Source organism: Telmatherina bonti (assembly GCF_933228915.1).
Source record: "Telmatherina bonti genome assembly, chromosome: 1".
NCBI classification, from domain to species: domain Eukaryota; kingdom Metazoa; phylum Chordata; class Actinopteri; order Atheriniformes; family Telmatherinidae; genus Telmatherina; species Telmatherina bonti.
This window is the reverse complement of record NC_136619.1, coordinates 33,600,358-33,624,855: the sequence shown is the minus strand read 5'-3', so window position 1 is coordinate 33,624,855 and position 24,498 is coordinate 33,600,358. Positions and strand designations below refer to the sequence as shown.

General features: G+C 39.7%; 2 protein-coding genes across 2 annotated transcripts in view; both read right to left on the bottom strand.

Moving 5' to 3' along the window:
- Positions 1-6,000: 6,000 nt before the first annotated feature.
- Positions 6,001-7,400, bottom strand: rxfp3.3a1 (relaxin family peptide receptor 3.3a1). The gene has a single exon (XM_079241298.1). It carries the CDS (start codon positions 7,314-7,316, stop codon positions 6,330-6,332), a length of 987 nt encoding a protein of 328 aa, XP_079097424.1. The 5' UTR covers positions 7,317-7,400; the 3' UTR covers positions 6,001-6,329.
- Positions 7,401-12,291: 4,891 nt separating this feature from the next.
- Positions 12,292-24,498, bottom strand: part of LOC306756297 (E3 SUMO-protein ligase PIAS1-like) — a gene marked incomplete at its 3' end in the record, with an annotated part of 63,206 nt that continues 50,999 nt past the window's right edge. The window contains exons 3-13 of the mRNA XM_079241023.1: positions 21,803-21,887; positions 21,568-21,706; positions 21,334-21,468; positions 20,119-20,224; positions 18,683-18,756; positions 18,184-18,344; positions 17,739-17,872; positions 17,220-17,448; positions 16,428-16,567; positions 14,816-14,856; positions 12,292-12,654 (exon numbers count right to left, since the gene is read on the bottom strand). Of these exons, the coding sequence (XP_079097149.1) occupies positions 12,292-12,654; positions 14,816-14,856; positions 16,428-16,567; positions 17,220-17,448; positions 17,739-17,872; positions 18,184-18,344; positions 18,683-18,756; positions 20,119-20,224; positions 21,334-21,468; positions 21,568-21,706; positions 21,803-21,887 (1,607 nt within the window). The remainder of the gene's footprint in view (positions 12,655-14,815; positions 14,857-16,427; positions 16,568-17,219; positions 17,449-17,738; positions 17,873-18,183; positions 18,345-18,682; positions 18,757-20,118; positions 20,225-21,333; positions 21,469-21,567; positions 21,707-21,802; positions 21,888-24,498) is intronic.

Below are 24,498 nucleotides of genomic sequence, written 5' to 3'. Positions count from 1 at the left end.
CCTTTCAGAGGCCTGCAGTGCCTGGTCATGATTAAAGTACCTGCGAAGATCAGAGTTCCTTATCAAAATGTCAAAAGATTCCATTAAGGTTCACTGGAACATTGAAAGAGTATAATCTCAACTTTATTATATTTATCTGACACACACTACTCAGGCTGAGGAGAGATTATTCACTAAAAGTCAAGATAAAACCCTTTAAAACACTATTACGGCCCCATGACTTGGACATTATTATTAGCTGTTTATCAGCAACTAACTTTGCACTTCTTGAAACGTAACGAGATAGCTACTAAAAGATCCCAAAGATTCCCACTGGGAGAGGGAAAGGGGATGTAAGGGAAACTAAGTTAAATCAACTCAAATTCAGTCCAGCTTTATTTGTATAACATCAATTCACAACAAAGTTCTCTCAATAAAGTTTTACAAACCGTCCAATGCAATTCAATGCAATCCAAATATAATTCATATAAAAGACATGTATAGTGATCATTAGTTAAACTTACACAACTGTGTCCATCTAAGTCGGTTCACATGTCTAGCTCTGGAAAATAACAAGAGACCGATGCAGACTGAGCCGTTTCTTAGGTTTAATCTCATACAGCTGTAAGCATTGGTAACAATTCAGAAAAAACACATCATACTGTTAAACAAGCATTCAGAAATCACAGCTTTCATTGTTTTTTTGCACTCCCCCAGTTTGTCACATGGCCAGTGAGTAACTTCATACCATTCTTTCTGCAAAACATCAATCAGCTCAGCTTTGTTCGCTGTTTGTGACCATCCATATTCGGTTTGATGTCATTCCAAATGTTTTCAACAGGATTAAAATATAGAGATTGAGCTGGAGATTCATGTGATGGTTCTCCATGCAGACTGTAATTTTCCTGGCTGTACAGCAGGGAAAGCCTAATCCTCTGAGGTGAGGAACACAGTCTTCTGCTTTTGTGTTGTGTTGTTTGGAGTATTGATGTTGTCAAGGCAGCTAATGTAACAGCACCCACGTCCCAAATTTTGCTTTGGGGAATATGAAGAGTGTCATGCCACATTGTGCCATGCTGGATCTTTACTTTTCATTTAGTTTTTTATGATATTGTATCTTGTCATATTGTGTTGTGTTGTATCACATTATGTGGCGTTATCTCATATTGTGTCATATTCTGTCAAATCCTGCTGTATCATTCTGTCTTGTACTGTGTCATGTCATTCATTCATTCATTCAAGGGTCAAGGGCAAAAGACAGGGTACACCCTGGACAGGTCGCCAGTTCATCGCAGGGCATGTCATATCATATTGTGTCAAATTGTTTCATATCATATTATCTCATTTTGTCTGATAACAAGGCATATTTTTTTCATATTTTAACATGACAATTATGTCATATTGTGTAGTATTGTGCCATTATGTATAATATCATGTAATAATGTGTCAAATTATCATGTTAAGTAGTATCATCTCGTGCTGTGCCATATCGATCGGGTCATATTCTGTCATATTTTGTTAAATCATTACATATGTTGCATCATATTTTGTTGTTTCATGTCATTGTGGGGTATAATGCTGTGTGGTATCATCTTGTATCAGATGATATTGTGTCGTGTTGTATTGTGTTGTATCGTGTTGTGTCATCTCAGACTGTGTCATATTCTATCAAACTGTGTCACATCTTATTTTCCCATACTGTGTCAACTTAATTTTGTCGTATTGTGCTGTATTGTGTTGTGTCGTATTGTATTGTGTCATTTTGTGTTGTGTCATATTGCATCGCATCATCTTTGCAGAAAGGTGTAAATGTTTTCTAAGAATAACCTTATATGTGGTTTTACTCATGCATCATTATAAAGACACGTCTGCCTGATTCTGGCTCTGCTGAGGTCACTCCAGATCATTCCTGATCCTCCTTTTTTTTTTTTTAACAGCTGGTGTGAGACGCCGGGACTTGTGGACCTCTCCGGGTCTCCGTCGAACCATAAGACTAGTTGGGCAAATCTGATAATTGGACCTGGAGAAGATGACCTCTACAGTCAATCCCTGTGGTGTTTTTCAAACCTCCTCCTGACTCTTCTTTGCAACTAAATGATCCATTTTTTCTGGCTTTGCACGACCCCTGGCCTGCCTGCAGAAGTCTGTTTTCCAACTGTTTTTGCTGTGCACTTCCCCTTTTCTCAGTTCCCCACAGCGTTCCAAGGTCACTTGATGTCAGCTCACAGTTCTTGAATGATGAGTTTGTGGTCTTCCCTTTCTGTGATAAATTATTTTCAGCCTCTGCTGGACTGTAGCTTCGTTGTCATGAAGCAGAGTGAATGCAGGTGGAGGAAGTATTTTTATGGAGTAATACTCAGAAATATTAGTTTAAGAATAAATTGCTCTGTGTCTATAAATTACAACATAAATGTCCAACAGTAATAGTTGCTCAAAGGACACAACCAATAAATCCAAAGAACTTTTTGGCCTTGTTTAGGTTTTCTACAGTTTGTCTTTTTTTTCAGACTCTACCATGAAAAGATTCATTTTATTTGAGTTTCTTTATTATTATTATTATTATTATTATTATTATTATTAATAATAATAATAATCTTATTTACATACAGTTTTCTACAACGACAAGGCAACAACATGTTCAAGAAAAAAAACGTTGGTTTTTTTTTTTAATTTAAAGAAAAAAAAAAGAAGGAATATTTACAAGCCAGTAAGGCAAGCCTGATGTTTGACAAAAAGACACATCAAAGTGCTTCACAAAGTTCACTGAAACAATAAAAAATTACTATAAAACTAAGACAGATGAGACATAAATAAAGGAACATTGCAGAAAAACTTGCAGCCTTTTAATTCAATCAGATGAATGAATCAGCAGAAGCAGCAAACATGTTTAAAAGAAACAACAGCTGCAGCAGATCAGCAGTCATCTGCGTGTTTATGCTGTGAAATAACTGTAAACAAGCTGGGAAAAGCTGTTCAGGATGCTCTGAAATGCCTGGAAGGATTGTAGATCAAATCAGGAATCTCACAGGACTGAAGTGATAAGAACTTTTCTGACATTAGAGAACTGTCTGGATGAGCTGTCGCCGTCTGATTAGTCTGTCACAGACCTGTGCAGACGCTTTCACCATTATAAAGTCTAAAAGATTATTCCATGAAGCAGCTTTTCTAAACTACTCTCATACAATACTCCATTATCAAAACGTTATACAGGTGACAGCAGGATGCTTTTGTATCTGGCTTGGTGCACATTGAATCAGATTTCCCTTAAATGTCTAAATAAGTTCAGATTGTAATGCTGACATTAGTAGATGTCATTACAGAAGCACTTTTCTTTTGAATATCTCACATCTAATGGGCATGTCAGGATGGCAGTCAAAGAAATGGGATGTAGACTAGACAAAGTAGACAGAAAGAAAGACATGTCTGCTGCATTGAAAGGAATTACAAGCAGAGCAGCCTCAGCTTTTCTAAAATAGAAGAAGATTGAACGATCTTCATCATCTTGCTTTAAATTATACTTTTCAGTCAAACTGACTCATCAGGGAAGAATCAACAAAATCAACACAAGGTTCAAGATTACTTTATTATCACCGTTGGTATTAACAAATCCTTGCAGTCTATCATAACCTGTATACATTATTAGTTCCATATGATTCAATGTGGGACCTTATCTGAGCGTAAATATACATATAAAACATTAAACAGAAGAAAATCAGTGTTTTGTAGTTAACCCACCCACCCACCCAGTCCCATGTCTTCAGCTCAGACCCAGATGTAAATCAAGCCTTTTAATCAGTCATATGCTAATAACACTTTTTACTTTCCACGCTGCTGCACATCTATAAAAACAGGAAAAATGTGGATTTGATCACAGTGAAATCGCTGCATGATGTGGTGACTCACTCCGCTCAGTGCAGCTCATGTGCGCGGCCTTGCTCACCGGTGCATCGGTCCAAATCTCAGCTCAGAGTGTTTCCATCACCTCACAGGACATTGCATCACTGATTTACATTCATTACTCTGAGACTTAGTATAATCCAAATTAAACTCGCCTCATCCAAATCTTCCCCCTGATATTCCCAAAATACCCGACAAACTAGAAAACAATCCAGGCTTTTAAAGATACAAAAGTTAATAATTATAATTTGTTCAATAAACTCTTTTGATCTTCAGACAAAATACATGAGATGACGGTTTCTGTAAAAAACTTGTTTCAGTCCATTTAAACCAGGGGTGTCCAGCTTCAGGCCTCAGAGGCTGCAGTCTTGCAGGATTTTCATGTATTCCTGCTCCAACGCGCATTAACCAAATGAATCCTTCATTGCACAGAACTTCGTAGGCTGTTGGTTCCATTTCAACCAAGCCAGGTGTCCTCGAACACTGACTTTGGACACCCCTGATTTAAATGCTTCACAAACTAAAATGTGATATTGTTAAAAGATTTCCTCGCCTGGAGGTCGGACCACCTGAACCACCAGGCGAGTTCTTTAAGGAGAGCGCTGGCTTGTTGAGCCTCCATTATTTCAACTAAACTACTCATGTTCAACGCAGATCCTCCATTTGAGGATGAAACAGAAATTGCACTGCTTCCTGGGGATGGATGTAATGGCCAAATTACCTGCTGATCTCTGAACGCTCCCTGTGGCCTCTCGCTGATGCAGTGGTGAAGCACAACACTGATCCAACAAGGGCAGAATTAGAGCACAACAGAGAGCATTAAAGCGCTGGTTGCTTTATTTTAATTTATTTATTATAACATTGGTTATTTTCAGATGTTGAGTCATTGTAAAGTGTTTACTTTATATTGAAAACAACCTTTTAAATTCAGTGCATCATTGTTTTTTACTTGTTTTCACTTGTTCCTCTTTTGCAAATTGGGCCTGGATGTGGTCCAGAAAGAAGGCTCTGCGTTCTGCACACTAAGGCTGGTAACATTTAGCATGTTTTGGATCTTGAATGGGTTTTTATCTTTATTTTTTCCTTGTGTTAATGCGGGTATGTGTCATATGTTTTTAGGCTTTCCTTTTTAGTTTGATATTTCTAATTATTTTGCTTCATAGAAATTTGTGTTGATTTAATTAATTTTATAGTTACCTATCAAATTCCTAGCAATAGCAAAGTAAATAGATTTTACATTTAATTTTTGCACATATAAATATACTTATATAATAGGAACAAGGATGTTATGCACTTACAGAGGATCAAATATGTTCAAAATTTATATATCAAATTGTGTTTTATCTAGTAATTTTGTTTGCATGTGTGTGTTTTTACTTCACTGTAACAAGCAATAAATTTGTCTTGTTGGTTTGCCACTGTCTGTGTTTGTTAATTAAACTGGGTTTTTAATATTTGGCTCCTGAAATGCTGTTTTCCCAGTTGTAGCTTCAAAACATCAAATCAAAATAAATCAAGTATAATTGGCCCTTTTGTAACCTTGTTTAATTAACCATGTTACATCTAGTTCTGTTCAGGCTGCAATAATTTCCCATTCTTCCAGAGAAAGATAACTGAATTTGCAGCTTCTGTTCACGTCACATCTCTAAGCAGCCTCTTTCGTCTAATGAGAGACACTGAAGAAGGGTCCTTTATGCTCATGTCAAAGTCTGCTCCCTCTGCATTGTGCCGAGTTGACATCTGCAGACACCCATGGTTCTGCTTTTACATTGTTTGCATTTATTCACTATTATTCAGATCACACATTCATGAGGTCAAAGTCTTTGCTGATGGACTGCATCACCTTTGATGACTCGTGCACAGTGAGTTATTTGTAACTGACCCAGGTGGGTCTTTTTTTATTAGCACACATATACATTTTTGCCTATTTACAACAATCATATTTCATAGTTATTCTGGCATTTGGGTTAAAACTGGTGAGTTTGGCAACTTTCTCAGTTTAAATAATTCAGTGATCGAGTAATCCACGATGAAGCAGCCACGTTTAGTATAAATGCACTTATAAGACATTCAGCCATGAACGTTTAGCCACACCTCATAGATGCAGCAAAAGCACAGCACTGCGCAGACTGTTGTGATGCGTAATTACGCGCGGACTGTGGGATATATGCCACCTTACATTATTATTGAACAAGCAATGCCACAGTGATCACGTGTTTTTTTTCCACATAAAATAAACGGTTTCTAATCACATAACTAACTGATGGGATTATTTCAGTTTGGAAAATTGCCAGGTCACATTGTATGCATGTTTCTTAAAGACTAGAAGCGATGACAAGTTTTCAGAACAGGTCCGGCTGTACTGATGCTTTAATGCGGATCCGGTGCGTCCTGGTTTTACTTTATCAACACATTACGCGCGGAGTAAAATCGCACACAAGGCATGAAAAAGACTATCCTCTCTGCATCAAACCACGCACTTTGTCCCTGAACTCCTTCCTCATGAGGCAGTAAATGATCGGATTCAGGCAGCTGTTGGTGTGCGCCAGACACACGGTCAGAGGAAACACGTAAGTGTGGACGATGTAGTAGGCTTTGTCCCAGTTGGCAACGTTCATTTTGACCAGCACACTCCACAAAGTAATGGCATGGTTTGGCATCCAGCAAAAGAAGAAAGATAACATGATGATGGTGATAGATTTTGTGACTTGGGATCTTCGTTTGGGGTTGCTTGTTTTCATACTCCGTTTGCGGATGAAACGCAGGAGCATTAAGTAGCTGATTGACACGATGGACATCGGCAACACAAAGCCTACAATTATTTTCTGTATGTGATAAACTGCTAACCAGTACTGTCCACCTGGAAATCTCATCAGGCAGAGTTTTTCACCTGTCACGTTGCTGACTGTTGAGAAAATCGACGTCGGCGCAGTCGCCACAGTCGCAAGTGTCCAAATAGTTGCGCAAATCCATTTGGCGGAGCATGACCTCTGCACTGTACTGTTCTTCAGAGCAGAAGCGACTGACCAGTAGCGGGTCACGCTCATGGCAGTAAGGAAAAACACACTGGCGTACATGTTCATCACAGTGACCGAGAGCACGATTTTGCACATGGCGTCTCCAAACGGCCAGCTGAAGTCCAACGCGGTGTCCACGGCCCAGAAGGGCAGGGTGAGCACAAACTGCAGGTCCGTCACGGCCAAGTTAAGCACGAAGAAGTTCACTCTGGACTTTCTCCTCTCTTGCTTGACCCTGATAAAGAAGAGGACCAGTAAATTGCCAACCAGCCCAGCAGCGCAGACGACAGAATAGACGAGGCAGATGAGGAATCTGAGGATTGGGCTCCCGTCAGCTGTCACATCAATGTCCTCCAAGTTGCTGAAGAGGTCCAGCTCAGTTAGTGACCTATTCAAATAAACGCTCTCATTGTCTTCAGTCATGTCAGCAGCAGTTTAAGATATTTTACATCCCAATATAGAGTTCATACTCGAGAACATCTAAGTCCAAGTTGGATCTTGATACAATTCCATCTCCTTTGCTCCACCCATCCTCTTGGCCTGTCTCCTCTCCTCTCCAAACACCCAGCACCACTTACTTCAACTCCTGACAACCGCTCCACTCCTCCTCTTCTTATTCAATCAGCCCGTGGGTGGGGTTAAGGTGTTTATTGGTGCGCGTAAAGCTTTACGCGCCCATCTGCTTTGCGCGTAAACTCTTAACCGTGAATTTAATTCCCACAAATATTAATGCACATCTTTCAAAAACAACTTATCTGATTCATGTTAAAAAGCATGGGAAGCCAAAGCAAAGGTCCGCTGATGTTGGACAGACTTTTGTTGCTCATCAAGGCGAGAAAGTGGATTAAAACGACTCTCTGCTGCCACCCAGCGTTCCGCTCACGATAGAGCAGAACGGAACAGCTTCAGCACTGCAAACAAAAGAAGTGGAACCGCACAAAAAGGTAGCAGAATGCATTTTATTACATCTACTTTTCTACATAAACAAGTAACATTCAATAAGTAAACAATTTCTTTCAATGCAGGTAATAAATATTTTTTTCACTTGGTATATTTGTACAAACGGACATGGGTCTTCTGTACACTTCTCCTTTCCCTCCTTGAAAAGCCTTTTTATTTATTACTGTTTTTTCTATTTTTTCTTATTTTGGAGCTGTGAAAAAAAACCTGTGAATAAGGCAGTGAGTGCAGATGTTGACTCGAGTCTGACTTAGAGATAATTTCAGTTGTGTGAGACTCTTCATTGGCCACAGTCATTTTTTCCTTTTTTTTTTAATAATAGTACAGCTTTCATTTTCTAAAAAATATATAAATTATTTTATTCTCTCGCTCTGAACTGACACACATAGGCATACAAACGGACATCAAACACCCAACGTTTGGATCTGAACTTTTCCTTTTTAGGGTCCCATACAGACATAATATACACACGTTTCCCTTTTCTTTAAGGTCATGACGACTGGATTGGAGCTGCTTATCAAGGTTGAAACAAAGCTCTTTTGTTAGAGAGTGAAAGAAGGAAATCCCAAACTCAATAACAACTGCTTGTTCTCTACAACAAACATTGACCACTAATCACAGCACAGGAGGGAGTGCTGGACTCTGGATGGGGAGGGGGAGGAGGATTGGACTTTTTGGTAATTCCATACAGATCCTGGTATGTAGAGCACTTCAACAGAAACACATTCAACACGTTCTGCTCTCACACTTCACGCGAGTCTCCGCGTTCATCTGCATGGCAGTCATGAGGACAGAAGCCGCAATAAATTAAGTTGTGATCAAATGCATTCAGTTACATTGAGCATCTCATCAAGCATCCAAACACTGGCAATGAAAATTCGAGCGAACGTTACAGAAATCTTCAACAGCAGAACGGGCAGGTAACGCGTCATAATAAGGGCACAAACACATAAGCTGAGTTTGCAGGACAAGTTAAAACCTACTACGGATGGTTTGCCTAATCTGGGTTCTCATGCTGGATGGATGAAAGTAACCAGATTGATCGACTCTTGGAAAGCAGATATTTTATATTAGATATATTGTATATCTGTTACATTAAGGGTGGAAAGCATTTCTTTGAAGCCAGAGGGGTGTATTACAGAAATGACATATTAGCTGGTGCAGACTACAGTCACCACATGGACACATGCAGCCAGAGAAAGTCTGGTTCTTTGTGCAGCTTAGAACAAACTCTGTTAAGATCTTCTGAACAGGATTTTCTGGATTTTGCTGTTTTATCTGCAACAAGTTCGTAGCAATAAGCATGTCTACTCGATAAGTGTCTCCTGATGCTTTTTATCCTGAATAAAGAAGTATATTCAGTAGTATATATATTTAGTGCTTCCTGTTTGTTAAAAACGTGACATCTGTAGTTATAGTTCACTGCCATCACAGCTGCTGACTTTACAAACTTCAGGCTTATTTTAGTCTAAATGTAGAAAGCTGGACTCAAATGGAGACTTTTACAATTCAGCCAAGTTTGATAAAAAAAAATGTTACAGATTATGAAAACTTTTTGGGGTTGTTTTGTTTCCTTTTCAGGCTGGATGAGATGCTGATTTCAGGACCTTGAACTGTAATTAGCTTTTCAATCCAGTCAATGTGTTTTTGATGAGATGCAGTAAAGCCCAGAGCACCCAGCTGGTATTGGTCTGTAAAGTTAAGTAGAAAGGCACGTTTATGTCCCTCTAACAACAAAGATGTGCAGCAGCTTAAACTTCATGCAGAAATGTTCAAATCTGCTAAACTGCTAAAGCAGATGGGATCAAATCTGCAGCAATTCATACATTAAATTTGGACTCAACAATGTGATTTATCAGTGAAGCTATAAATATTTGCTGTTCGCCACCTGAAAATAACTCAAGAAATGATGCAATGCAGCACATTCACACTTGTATCTCTCAACCAGTTTGATTAAAGTAGCTTTACATTTCTGTAGGAACGCTTTTTTTTTTTTTTTTTTACACCTCACTGGCTTCCTGAACTCCTGCAACCTCCTGAATTAATTGATGAAATAATAAATCATGTATATGCTAATTAAGCATGTGTTTTGTGCCCTTATTAAAAAGCATTACCCCAGTCGGCTTCTGAGAAAATACACAGTCGCATTTCAGCGGTGAAATCACTGCACAACACTGTCCTCAGAGGTCAAGCTGCTGGCAAATAATCATCTAATGCAATTTAAATAAAATCATATCACAACAGCTCCCAAGTGACAGTGGCTCACACTCTCAGTCGTGGAATATCTTTGTAAAAATATAATATATAGACATAAGATTACAAAATAAATAAAATACTGCACAACACAAGAAATACACAAAACTTGTTCCGGTGTATGATTGAGTCAGCTGGAGAGGCCAGGGGTTGGTTCCCATGAGAAGAGCGGGGAATGAGGCTGAAAATGCCAAGGAAGCAAAGCGTAAAAGAGGAAGAGGGGTCATTCTGAGTCGTCTCCCAGTTAGTTGTCGTGGAACAGGACGCTGGATGCGAGGTGAAGGGGGCCGCTGTCAGAAGTGATTATCTCGCCATGGTTGGGATAATTAGCTGTTCAAGTGCGCTGCTTGTCTCCGGAAGCACAGAGGCTGATAACAGCTGACACTGGGAAACTTTCAAGGACGCAGAGTGGGTGGGTAGTGGCGTAGAGACAGGACGGGGGACAAGAGGGATGCCGGATCTACAGGATCTGGACCAGTTTACAACGGATCTCTGCAGCGCGGCTCTGACAATAAACGTAACGGAAACAAAAAACCACAAGTGTCCAGTCTGAAAAACGTACAATACATTCACAAGCAAACCCTGTGTGTTCCGCCAACGATTTCGAGGTATGCTGACATCTTCACATTGCTTTGACACGCCAACTATCCCAATGGGGGGGGGGGGGGGGGGGGGGGGGGGTGTTTCTTAACTTTTTTAAGCTCCAGGCAGGCCATGCATTTTTAAATGGTCTGGCTCTGCACCTGGCAGCTGGCATGCTGAGAAGACCGTGGCACTAAACAGCCTGCTTCCTCTTTTCACAAGTTCTTTACCCAAAGATAACGCCCTAGACGGGTAAAGATAAGAGTGGCAAATCAAAACTTGGGGGATGATGGGGCGAAGGCCTAGGGAGGGAAATATTTAAGACATTATATTAGAAAACACGCTTTGAAGCACGCACATAAACAGGCACTAGTTTAAACTTGGTCACATGCTATGGACGCCGCCTGTGTCCTTTAAAAGGCCCGATGTCGCTGCTACGGCAGCTTCATCCGAGTTCCTCTTTAACAGTCAACTGAGAGGTCAAGACGACGGAAAGGAACAGCGTTATAGCCGCCACCGAATGAAACAGAAGAAGCCGACTAACAACACTGGCACACAAATGCAACTCCACTCTGACGACTGCGATAATTTTCATAAGTACCTTTTTTTTTTCCTCTTTTTTTGGCATTGTGCAAGAAAAAAAACAAAGAAAAAGAAAAGTCTTCCAGCTCAAAAGTCTAAAATTGGCAATTATAAAAAGTTTCATATCTAAAATGTTGTATGGCGGCAGAATCTTTACACGGAATGAAAATTAAAACCCCTCAAAGTGGCTACTTTCTGCCTTCGCACTCCCCACAGCGTTAACCTGAAGGTCAAAGGGAATGCATATATAACTGTTTAAATATCATACATAACTTAAAAGCATATTAAAATCACTAGCACATGATTACACTGGAAATTTCAGCGTCTGAAAAGTTCTCGTCATTGGAAAACAAAATAAGCAATAAATCTGAACATGAGCTCGAGCAACAGAGAACTTAATGCTGAAGAAATGCAGATGGAAAACTTTAAACCGGGTCGAGAAAAGAGAGGAGAAAACGATGACAACATGGCATTTGTAGAAGCTCTTGAGAGGGGAAAAAAAAAACAAAACAAAACTCAGTCCTCTTCTCGAAAAACGGTGACAGAAGCAGCTCACTAGACTGAAAATGTTCTGATTTAACATACAAAAGTAAAGGAGGAAAATAGATTTTGTTCTCTGTACACGGTGCCACTCCTGGGTTTTGTTTAAAAAAAAAAAAGAACCAAAGAAAAAAAAGGGGGAAAGAAGGAAAATAAGCGTTCCGTCTTCGTGTTTTTGCTCAGGTAGCATCTCAGCAGTTTGTGCCAGGTTGGTACCAGTAGAGCAGTGATGTGGGTTCTCCTGCTGGAAGTCGGTGAATACCAACACTCAGTACGCAGCTGACCCCTTAAAGTGATGTCACCCACTCATGTCATTAGTGCTCTTCTTCTCATCATCATCATCACTCCACAAAAGTTCAGAGTTTGATGACTTAGGGCCAAGTCTAGTTTGTGGATTGAACCTTACCCTGCACTCAGTTTGGTACTGGGTTTGTTACGGCATGAAAGCGGGGCCCAGAGAGCTGTTTCCACTTTTCCAGGGTCAGTCCAGCGATATGATGTCAGGTATCCCGCCGTAAATAGCTGCGACCGCTGCTTCGGCGCTGCTCCGGCTGGCCACCACCCCGGGGTGTGTGTGCGAGGAGTGTGAGATTGTGTGCGAGGACGAGTGTGTGGAGTGAGAATCTCGAAGGCTGCTAGATGACACCAGGCTGCTGCTGCTGCCGGAGTTGCTCACCGCTCCGTTGCTTGGCGCGGTTAGCGAAGGGGCGGAGGAGGCTGCGGATTGGTCGAGGAACAGCTGGGAGGTGGAGGAGGAGGTGTAGGGCAGGAAACGGTTGAGGAGCAGCTCGTGGTCATCTGAGGCCGAAGCAGCGGCTGCTGCTGCCATGACCATGTTGTAATGCTGTTGGGTTGGGAGAAAACACAGCAGAGGGTGAGCTCGCACCTGATTGGCTGAGATCTGCATTAACTAACAACACAAAGCTCCCATTACCAAATAGACGTCACATAAACTATCCTCAGAGAAGTTTTTACCCATATTATTAATTATATTAATTATTATTTATAGTTGACTTTTGATATTAGCCATTGTACACTACCAGTCAAAAGTTTGGACACACTTTCCCATTAAATCCAATGGGAAAGTGTGTCCAAAGATTTGACTGGTAGTGTATTTCTATCAGCTAAATATGTCTTATGATGTTAAGTTGTTTGATTAGTCTAAAAATAATCTGATTTTAATCCACAGTGTGTTAAAAAAAATTGCGTTTTGCCAGTGAGATTTTTTAAAGATTTTTTTAATGACTTAAAAATGTCGATATTCTTCTTAAAGAGCTACTTCTGGCTTTTTTTTATTTTTAATTCTGTATTTGTTTTATATAGTTTTGACTCTGTATGGCTGCTACCTTGGCCAGGTCTCCATTGTAAAAGAGATTTCTGATCTCAATGGGACTTCCTGGCCAAATAAAGGAGAATAAATAAATATCTAGAAAAACAATCGGAGAGCATAAACCTCCGTCAAGGTCTTTAAAAAGTTCCTGGTGATCCGGATCGGCACCAAAATTAAATCTTTTCTTCCTTTTCACATTTCCAACAACTCCTGAAAATTTTCTAAAAATACATCCATAACTTTTTGAAGTAATCTTGAACACAGATAAAAAGGACAAACAAACCGATAAACGCCCGTAAAAACATAACCTCCTTGGCGGAGGTAAAAAATAAATAACAAATATAATATTGATCATTTTTCCAATACTTAAACAAAAAAAAAATCATCAGGTTTTCGTGTGACAGTTCTAAAGACAGACAGACTACATCATCATCATCATCATCAACAGGACGCAAACTGAAGGCTAATTCCCTGCTAAATATCATGACTGCCACAACGTGCTGCTGCCTTCAAACATCTCTGGTTTTAATAGACACCTGGCCCCTCAGTTAACATGTTCTGATCAGCCTGCTTGTGATCACTTTGACAATGATTCTATCAGTGATCCAACAATCAGGACAGAAGGATGTTTTTTAAGGCTTTAACTTTATATATTTACATTCCTGCTTTTGAGGAACAAATGCTTAAAAAGGACGCCGACTCCATACGAAAGTCCCCAGCTAAGGTTTGAATCGCTTTGCTGTACAATATCCGTTTTGGTTTTGATTTGAAAGCACATTTAACATAATTTCATTATTAAGTGGAATATGTGACATGTTGCCATGATCTACGCATGTTAATCCCTAAATGCTTTAAATGTATTGATAACAAAGACAAGCAATTTATGTCAAAGTTGATGTGAATTATTGTGTGATAATTTAATGCTCCATTGCGTCAATACATCGTAACTTCTGAACCCATAAAATAATGCAAACATCTGTTAAACAATGACTAATGTCATGGCGACTTTCTCCATCACAAAACACCACAGGAACTTTTTAGTTTCGCATTCAAAGGGAGGATTTAAGCAGAAAATAAAGATCTTTGATGATCCACTGATGGCGTCAAGCTGTTCAGTATCTGGCTTAATTCGTCCACATCTCGAGGTAAATGTTCGATTCTTCCCCCATTTTTGTGGAGATCCTAAATTAGGTGATGTAATTCAGGAGAATAACATAAAACAGCAAGGAATGATGACTGAACAGTGTTAAAATGTTTTGTTTTACATTTTGTTCATCCTCTCTGCATCAGTCTGGCAGCAGAAATCTGAGAGATAGAGAGAGATCTCATTTCCAAAGCAGCTGAGCAAGACATTTTCTTTCTCTCGCTCTCATTTTTTTCTTCGTTTTTTGGAGGAAGACAACTCCCATTTATCAAACATTTTGCTCTCATGACTTCTTAAACAGCCAAAGGAAACTGGAACCCAGAAGCAGTCAAAGTGAGAACACAGCTCATCCTCCTCCTGTCCTTTCCGGAGCAGATTTAAGTTTTCAGCGAACATGAAGAACACATTTAGGTTTGGTGTTTGCTGAGCACAGAATGTCAGAGTTTTTTCATTATATTAAAATCAACCTTTGTCCCAGCCATGACTTCTGCTTTAGCCGTAAAATTTAACTAAAAGAACTGCTGGACGTACCTGATGATTGTCTCCTTGGAGAAAAGAGAAGAAATTCAACTCTGGAAATCGATGAGAAGAGAGTCAGCGTCGAATCAATAATAATAAAAAAAAAAAAAAAAAATCAATAGCAAAGATGCAAATGTAAGAGACTGAAGCAAGCGGAAGGAATGCGAGGACGGTAAAATTCACTGCATCATTTACACCATCAGAATAAATCAATCAAACCGTTTTAATCTTACTTATGATGTAAATGTAATCATTTAAACAGCAGAATAAGGAAATCATAGTAAAACGTCTCTAGAATAAACTTCCAAAGCAATAGTTTACAGGTTAAAAAAAATGACAGAGTAGGATTTTATAAATCTGAAAAATGCATCCGTATTGATTTCTAAATCAAGCAATGTACATTTTATCTGCAGTGGTCTTTGTAGTCAACATCTATCAGGCAGCCATTTAAAACAAATTAAATAATGTATTTACATAAATACATACATGTAATTACTGAAGAGAAAAGATGTATCGTGTGCACATAACATATTGTTTTATAACATGTTGTAATATAAATATTTATTAAATAAACATATTATTTATAAATATATTTATGTATTGGATATAAATAAATGAGGAAAAATATGATAAAAAATAAAAAGGTCGGACTGATTTTCTTAGCGAAGGTGTAAGAGTTTGTCTAAGCGGCGCCGAATCGGTGATTCCTATCAGCGTACATGAAAGATGCGGGTTTTCTTTTTTCAATGTTTGAAGTTTTTCAGTTGTTTGTTCACACAAAATGTTAATATGTATGGTTTCATATAAACCATTTACAGGAATGGAAAAGTTCTCAGAGTCTAGCTTTTAGTAGTGCTCAGATTTAGTTTGAAATGAACACTAAACAATTCATGGAGCTTTATGTTACTTATATTTATTTATTGATTTATTTTATTTGATCGGGACAAGTATGCTCCATGAATGATGGAACATACTGCAGCATTTTAGCCAAAGCTAATTTTCAATGCCCGTCCCTTGTTGGGCTTTTACACAATAAGAAAGTACATTTATATACAGTTTACATTGCATTGTGGAATTAAAAGTTACAGATATGTGTCTTTTTTTTATACACACAAAATACAAATACGTATATATATATACCAAAATGTAAAATTAGGCAAAACACATTCAAATAAATAAAAGGCGAGTTTCTGTAAGCTTTTATTTATAGTACCTGTTTCCCCCTGCACAGGACACCCATGTCGCGGTTAAGAGACATCTTCACAAGGACATGGATGACATGGATCTCTTGTGGACATTTTGAGAGTTTGTTTTTTTTTTAATCCAGCTGTGTAATTGTCAGAGTTACTGTTACTGCATTTATTTCCTGACTACATGTGGATCACCATGTTTATTATTCGTCCTTTCAGTTAACATTGGGTTAACCACACACACTGCTGCAAACACATCTCTACCTGATTGATATCTGGACGACTGGAACAGATGTTACTGGTGAAGTTTACCTGTTGGATCCAATTAAAAATTGCTGACTGGGCTCCTGGAAGACTGAACTTATATACTGAACATATGTATTTTACATAACGAGCTTATTGGAATTAATTTCCCCGCATATTTTTACACTTACCTGGCAAGTCATTTGGGGTGTGGTAGTAAGGTCTGTAGTCCTGGATGAGTGGGGGGACTGGAGGGATGTAGCCAGTGTCTATAGCTGGCATGCTGGGGGTGCGGCTCACAGGTGAAGCCTGGTGGTGAAGGTTTAACACGCTGATGGCAGAAGCAGAAAAAAAAGGCGAAAATTGAGAGAAGCCGCTTAATTTATAATTAGTATTTTACTTCATGGCGTATCTGGAAAGTCACAGGGCGTTCTGTCTCCTGTGCTGCACTTGAAACACAAACCTCTGAACAGTAACGCTCGCAGGATTCATTAAAGTCAAATGAAGCAGCAGATGCTCTTAGTCCTTATGAATTTTAATTTGGAAGAAACTGCTGCTGTTGAAGTCTCAGGGTGGCGCAGATTTAAATCTCCAGTCAGATTGTTTGTTATCTAAAAAGTGGACTAATTTTTCATGATTCTGAGAGTTTATCAAGCGTTTAACTCTGTTTTCTCAGTTTTTTTACACTGCAGATATAAAAACAGACTGAACTCTAATCCTGTGTTCATCATGTGCAAAATGGCAGAAAAATATCTCCCCTCCTCTCAAAGTCACCCATCCCATCAGATATAAATGTTTCTCAGTCATTACACTTGGGTCTACCTTGAGTGTCGATGTAAAATGTCAAAAGATGCTTGTGTGTTAGAGTGCAAAACTCATCCATAAATTATGTACACAAATACCCACAAGAGCCTCCATCTTACTTTAAATGATACTCAGAATTTGTGTGGAGATGAAATGGCATCATCGGGTGAGTGTCTTACCCTTTATTAATGATGGGTGGTGAGGTTGGGGACAAAGAAGGACATGCTCTCTTGACAGGAGGGGGTATTGGCGGAGGCGGAGGTGGAGGTGGTGAATCCGGGCCTTCCTCATCCGAGGAACTGTCCAGTGTCAAGTCAATCACTTCCACTTTCTTCCCATTGCTGCAGTCGCCGTGGCTGGAGGATGAGGAGCTCCGCTGATCTGAGCCTTCGGACGTCCGACAAGAGCCTGCAGAGCAGCACCGATATCTCAGCAAGCTCAAGAAAACAAAGTGCTAAAAAATACAGCAAAGGAGGCGTAACGAGCATCGGCACATCTCGTCTGCTCTGAAATGAGCTACAAAGTCTGTTTCTATAGAGACAGTTTACTCCGTGGCAACATGACTGAGACGTCACTAAATCAGAGCTGACGAAGCAAAAACAAATAATCAGAAGAAACAAATGTGTCTCTTTATTCCAAACTGCATCACTAGCAGCCTCCTCACACTGATTTTGTGTAAAATCTGCATCTCAACTCACCATCCAGCCCGTTGTTATAGGAAGCTGAGACCTCCTGCACTTCCTTCTTAGACCTCATGGGGGCCCAGTTACCATCTTCCTTAAACTGGATCTCATCACAGTCCATGCAGCTGTTCAGGATCTCCACAAAAAGCCTAAAAACAAAAACAAACAAGCGTCGTATTAAAACAAAACTAAGAAAACACACACACACACACACACTCAGAGACTTTAAACAAAAATGTCTTCTAATAAAACTAATTAACTGAGTGAGAGTGGATATCTACTCTACTTATGTCTTGGTATGAGTCTTCTGATAAGTGAGTCTTCAGGATAAATCCATCAGGTTTAAGAAAAACCTTTTGACATTTCTTAAATCAACCACAAAGAATAGCAGCGGAAACTCCAGGATGTTTATAATCTAAACCTGATTTAAATAAAGTGTTGGATATGTCAGGCGACTTACCCATCGATGATGAGGTGCTCGTAGGGGGCCTTCTTGTCACAGACAGGACACACCCAAGTGGGCTTCTTCTCATTCATCTGGATGTAGAGTGTGGCGTCGAAGCATTGCAGGTGGGAGCATGTTAGCGCCCGGCATGGAATCATCAACCGCATCTTCCCCAGCTGCACAATGAGCACACACACATAACATGCGGTCAGGGCATTGAAGGGGAAAAAACACACAGCAAAGATGAAGGGCATGGGTATATAGGATGCATGAATGTCACAAATATAGCAAACCCTCATGGAAAAACACACAAAGAAAAAAAAGCAAAAGATGATGCAGGTTGAGAAGATGATTTAACAGGCTAACATGCTTCTGAATGTACATTTTGCCCATGAGGCATGCTAAGACATGTACAAAGCAAAGGAAAAACATAACCGAATGGGCAAACGTGTTTTGGCATGAGTGAGTTTCTTAACCCCGTCTTAAGTTCATGAAGAGCAGAGAGGCTGATTACCGGGCAAAGCAGCGAAACTCGAAGGCTCGTTGTGGCTATTTCACTGTCGGGGTCTGCTGTCAGCTTCTCCTTGACTGCAGAAGAAAGATAAGAACAGCATGCACACATGAGTGACTGAGAACCAGACAGATGGCCTTTTACTCTTTTTTATTTAAGAAATGTTCAGGTGTGCCACATGTAGTCTGAATCTTCTCACAGTAACACCCATAAATCATCAAACACACATTCACCATCTGGCTTAATGAAAGAAACAGACACATTTCATGATGAAATCACAAAACAAACAGAAATTTCACATGAGTTCATATTGGCCTGTTAATATCTGAGGGATTTTTAAATCCTACGACACCAAAAAGCAATTAAGACGATGCACAATCCAACTTGATCTCTACAAATAATGGTTTTAATACCTCACATTTAATAAAATACATATGATCCTGAATGTTATACTACTATAATTTATATATATTTATAAAAAAGAAAAAGAAAAAGAGAAACAAATGCACCACCCAACACCAAATTTCACAATAAATAAGGTTAATCTGCAAAAACAGATCAGTAGAAGTTACTATGAAGATTTAGGGAATCTGAAGAAATCTCTGCATGGGGGGGAAACGAGTGGTCGAGTTCCTCAAGGATCATGCAGAACTAAAATCACTGCAGGTTTTCCATTCAAATCAGCTATAATAAAGTGGAACCAGAACATTGTGTTCTCCATGACAGAGGAGAGAAAGCAGCCCACTTTTTACGAGCCCACAGTTCAAAAGCTGGCATCCATGTTGTTACTGGAGTGTACCAGTTCCCATGAAATGGGCATGTTCTTAAGGGCACTGAATGCTTTCAGGGAGATATGAGGCGGGTTTTGGAGTAAAGTATGCTGCCAACCAGAGATTTTTTTTTTTAAGGAAATACCTAAGTGGGTGCTTAACTACATGCTTGCAATATGAGGCTGTCACTGAATAAATCTGTCTCTTTATGAAAGAACATATCTAACAAAGAAGACCCTGAGATCAAATATCAAACAAGAACGGGGGGAAATATGTCACTGGCAGACCAGACCACATTTTTTTCTGCATAATTTTATGAGAAAAACAAAGACTGTATACTAATAAGTGTACCTATAAGCAGTCACAAAGTTTGTGCTATTTTATTGAAGCTTTTTACAATTCAGTCATCATGTCATGTACGATGGAAACAAAAAACCCACAGGATGCAACGCACTGACAAGGCCTTCTCATAATCCACTGATTGTTTTTTTTTTTTTGGAAAGTTTTTCTTGACAGGAAGGGATGAATGAGTTTCTTTTGGGAGAAATGGGGAAACGGGGAGCACTTGGTTCTGTTGATTCTGACCCTGACAACAATCCAGCATACTGGATCAGTGAATCTGGTTAAAAAAAAGAAAAAAAGAGAAAGAAGGAGGCTGAAAGTCCTTACTGAGGGCTCTGGAGTGGTCTGGGTTTCTGATGCCTTTTGCCCGTAGTCTCTGTAGCAGCACTGTGGACGACTGCTGTCTCACCAGATAAACTGCCATGGAGTAACTCTGTTGACACAGGAATATACAACATAATGTAATGTTATGCTTCCAAAGGTGTCCTTAAACACAGCTAACTTCAGATCTTTGTCAACCGTAGACCTGGTAAAGAGAAGTCAATATCGCTGCTCTCAGGCAGTTTTCAGTTCAGTGGAGCTCAGCGAGTATGAGGAGGGCAGGTAGAGTTTACTACTGTACTGCTGGAGTACATGCCCCGGCTGTAAGAAGTTTCCTACACTTCTCTTCAGAACAACTTCCAGATCCACCCACCCCCAATATCTATTATTTCTAGTCAAACATACACCATATAACATTTCTTTTTCTAAAATCTACCCATGGCTTTCCCTTGGCGAGCACTTTCAGAGGCACGTTTCTCTGGACTGCTTTGCCCGTAAAGAGAAACACACTAAACTTTTGCATGTAACAGTGTCTTTTTATCCCACTTTACATGTAAGTTAAAATAAATAACTTTATGTTATGTTTCTTTCACACAGAAAGTGGTTTTGACTTAAAGTCAATGTGCAATTATGTGTTTTAAAGCACAACAATGCCTATTTAATCATTTAGTAGCAATTTGTTCATAAAAGAAAATTTTTGTTTTATATATCTTTGTTTTTTTTAAAACAAAGATCAAAAAGCTCCTTTTGCATATGTACCGACTTCCATCAATCTATTGGCTCCTGAACGAGGAACATGTGGGAATCCCCTCCATGTGTTTCTGCTTAAGTTGGACCAAATGACATTTGGTCAGGCGGTGCACATCAGTGAGGTCTGAACAATCTGCTACATCAGATATTTAAGTATTACACAATAGTGGTGTTCAAAATTTCCTTTAGAGTTTAACAATAATAAAGTGATTTATATGACATTTCTAATGTGTGATAAGGGCTTGAAAGACTTCATACTGCATGTCAGTCAGGGTTGATATAAAATGCTTTGTGTGATGCATCAGTCAGAGGAAAAGCAATAAAATGACCCGTTTAAACAAACGTGAAAACTGACAAAAGCAAGTAAATCTTCACATTCTGGGAATCTACAAAAATATGCATAAAATTTGCTTTTCATCAAGTGTCACAAGTCTTTTACAGAAATATACAGCAGGAGAGTTTGGTTCCTACCCTTCCGATCTCAGATGTCCACGACACCACAATAGTATTGGGAACTGTGGTGGACAATCTGACCAGTGAGGTAATGTTGATGGGCCGGCTGGGCCGCTTGGGCTCCACACCGTTTTTGGTTGGCGGAAGATAACCCTGGAAATGAGACATAAATAGAAGAAACTTTATCATTCTCAGAGAGTGGTCATGTTTGTGGATGCTAGGTGCTTATTTTATTAATTCATGGTCCCTTACCGGCAGGTTACATGGCTTCCCGTTGACTTTCACACATAGATTGGGAGGGAAATGGTCTTCCTGAGGACAGCTCGTCTCTGACAGGCAAAACCGCAACTGAACTTGAACTGAGAAGTCACATTTGGTCCCCGAGATGTCCCTTTGAGGACAGAAGCAGATTCATCAATCTGTACGTTTATGGATTCTTCATTAACAATCCAACGTCCTGCAATCCATAGAGCTGAGATTCTCTTACATTGAGCTGCTGATCTGCTGAACTTGCTGTGGCGTTAATGCAAAAGCAAAACACGTCTCCTGAAATCGCTGGCTGTTGTCTGACGCTGCAGAGAAACAGAGAGGGAAACATCTTTTTCAGAATGTCCTGCATGTTTACATTACAAACATTATATTTATGCCAAAAGCAAATTCCAAACACTCTGTGACTTTAGGTTGAGAACAATCATATCTTCTGCAAGTAAGTCCAAGCATGACCGCGAACAAAATGGCAGGAAGCCACTCTGCAAGGATAAAAAGATAAAGGTGAAAAAGTGCCGGTGCAGCTGTGAATAAGAAGGGTTTTCATTCGTAGATAACAGTATAATTAGTGAAACCTCGTATCTAAGATATGAGTCACTGAAGAGCACCTGGATGTCAAAAAACTAGACCTCACACCGAGGTGAAGATGAAGATGTGCTCTATTTATAGGCCCACCCACAGGTGCTGGAAATAACTGGTGCTACTAACCCACCCTGCTTTAAAGAGACAGCTGGTTCACAGAGTCAAGAAAGGTTTGTGTAGGAGGTCAGCAAGAGACAAGACATTATGAAGATTCATATATTTAAAGAGTTTCACTAATCTTAAAGACTTGAAGAGGACATGTTTTTGGGGGGTATATGGCTCATTTTGGCAATAAAAAAGTTTGCAAATGAATAAAATACATCTAAAGCAAAGCTATGGGTTTGCTGACATGAAATGAATATTTAGGTCATTTGTTTATAAACTCTGCACTTAAAGAACAAAAAAAAAGAAAAGAAAGAATTTCACAATTGCAATGAAAAAAACCCTTCATTACTGTGTTCCATTAACCTTCTGTTTAATTATACTTTTTAATTGTAAATGAGGACACTAATTAGAGCAGTTGCTGAATGAAAGATCTCAGCTGCTCTGCAGTCTGTTGTTGCTGTCGTCTGATTTTCCCTCTCCATGATGCTCCACGATGTGCTTCTGTGTGTATGAAATTTGGCCATTATAAGTCAAGCAAAATAAGGTTTGACATTTTCCTGCTGAAATAACATAATGGACATCCTAGAAAAACACGTCATTGTTCTGGCAGCATATTTAACCCCTTCATAATTCCAATATAGCCTCTAAAACAGTGGCTCCATCACACATATGCCCACTGACGCACCATCACAGACTCTGGGTTTTGTACGTTTCTCTAACAACAGCCAAAATGTTCTTCTCTTTATCTTTTTTCTTACATTTTTGTGAAGAAGAAATATGTCCATTTTCTTTGAAAAGCAGCTGAAACGTGGATGAATTTGACCGCAGAACACGTCAGCTGTGTCTTTCTGTTCATGAAACAGAATCTGGTGGTGCTTCTGTACGGGGTTGATGGCTTCCAATATAGCCATAGACAGTATCAGGTTACATTTCTGGATGCAACAGTGAGTCCGTCCGTCCGTCCGTCCGTCCGTCCACCCATCTATCCATCTCTTGACAGGGTCAGGTTGCAGGGCAGTTGCTTAAGCAGGGAAGCCCAGACTTCCCTCTCCCCAGCCACATTCACCAGTTTGTCCTGGGAGTATCCTGATGTGTTCCCAGGCCAGCTGGGAGATATAATCCCTGCATTGCGTCTGGGATCTTCTTTAGGGTCTCCTCCCAGAGGGAGGCATCCTAATCAGATGCCTGAGCCACCTCATGTGGCTCCTTTCAATGTGCAGGAACAGCAACTCAACTTTAAGCCCCTCCCAGATGACCAAGCTTCTCACCCAATCTCTAAGGGAGAGTCCGGCCACCCTATGGAGGAAACTCATTTCAAGCGCTCGCTCTATCACTCACAGCTTGTGACCATAGTTGAGGGTAGGAATGTAGATCAGCCAGTAAATCAAGGGCTTTGCCTTTTGGCTCGGCTCAATCTTCACCATGACAGACCGCATCACTGCAGATACGCACAAAAACCCCTGGTGATCTCGTGCTCCATCCTGCTCTCACTCATGAACAAGAACCTGAGATACTTTAACTTCTCTATTTGGTGGAGAACCTCAGTCCTGACCTACAGAGGATCCCTTTCTAGCTGAAGACCAGAGGTCAGTGGACTGTGCTGTCTGAAAATGGTTATCTAAGGTACTCCTGAGTTCTTGTGGTTCTACTGATCAGACTTGCATGACAGTTTGTCATGTAGGGCTGTCATGTAATCCTCAGCAGCATTTCTTCCATTATTCATCAGCATTTCTGTCTTTTTTACATCTCTCCTCTTGCATTTGTGTATTTTAAGCAAAGACACAAATGATTAAAAATCGAAAACTTGAATTTTTGTTGCATTTTAGCAAACTTCTTTCTGTTGAAAAGCTGAGTTTGTGTATGTTCACAGGAAAGAGTTATCTTCTACTCCAGAAGCTTTTGCCTCTTAATGCCTCACTGTAGTCCTTTTTTCTCCTTAACTACCCCACTAGGAACTACACTGGAATAAAGTTTATCTTGTGGAAAGTTTACGGCATTTCAAACAAAGCATGAGCAGCTGTCTTGCAATCCATCATGTCTAAAGAATCAGTTTAAAGGGCCTTTGGGAGAAGAAGAGAAGAGACAGACATTAAAATTGATCATTTCAGACAAGGGGAGACAAAATTTGTAGTAAAAATGTCCAGTATAAGTTTGAACTTCATGTATAAATCTTTTCCAAGCAAACCCAAAAGCCTGCATAAATAAAACAGTGTGTGGGTATACAGAATC

Excerpts from the sequence above, each read along its gene's own strand:
- rxfp3.3a1 (XM_079241298.1), bottom strand. The coding sequence starts at position 7,316 with ATGACTGAAGACAATGAGAGCGTTTATTTGAATAGGTCACTAACTGAG.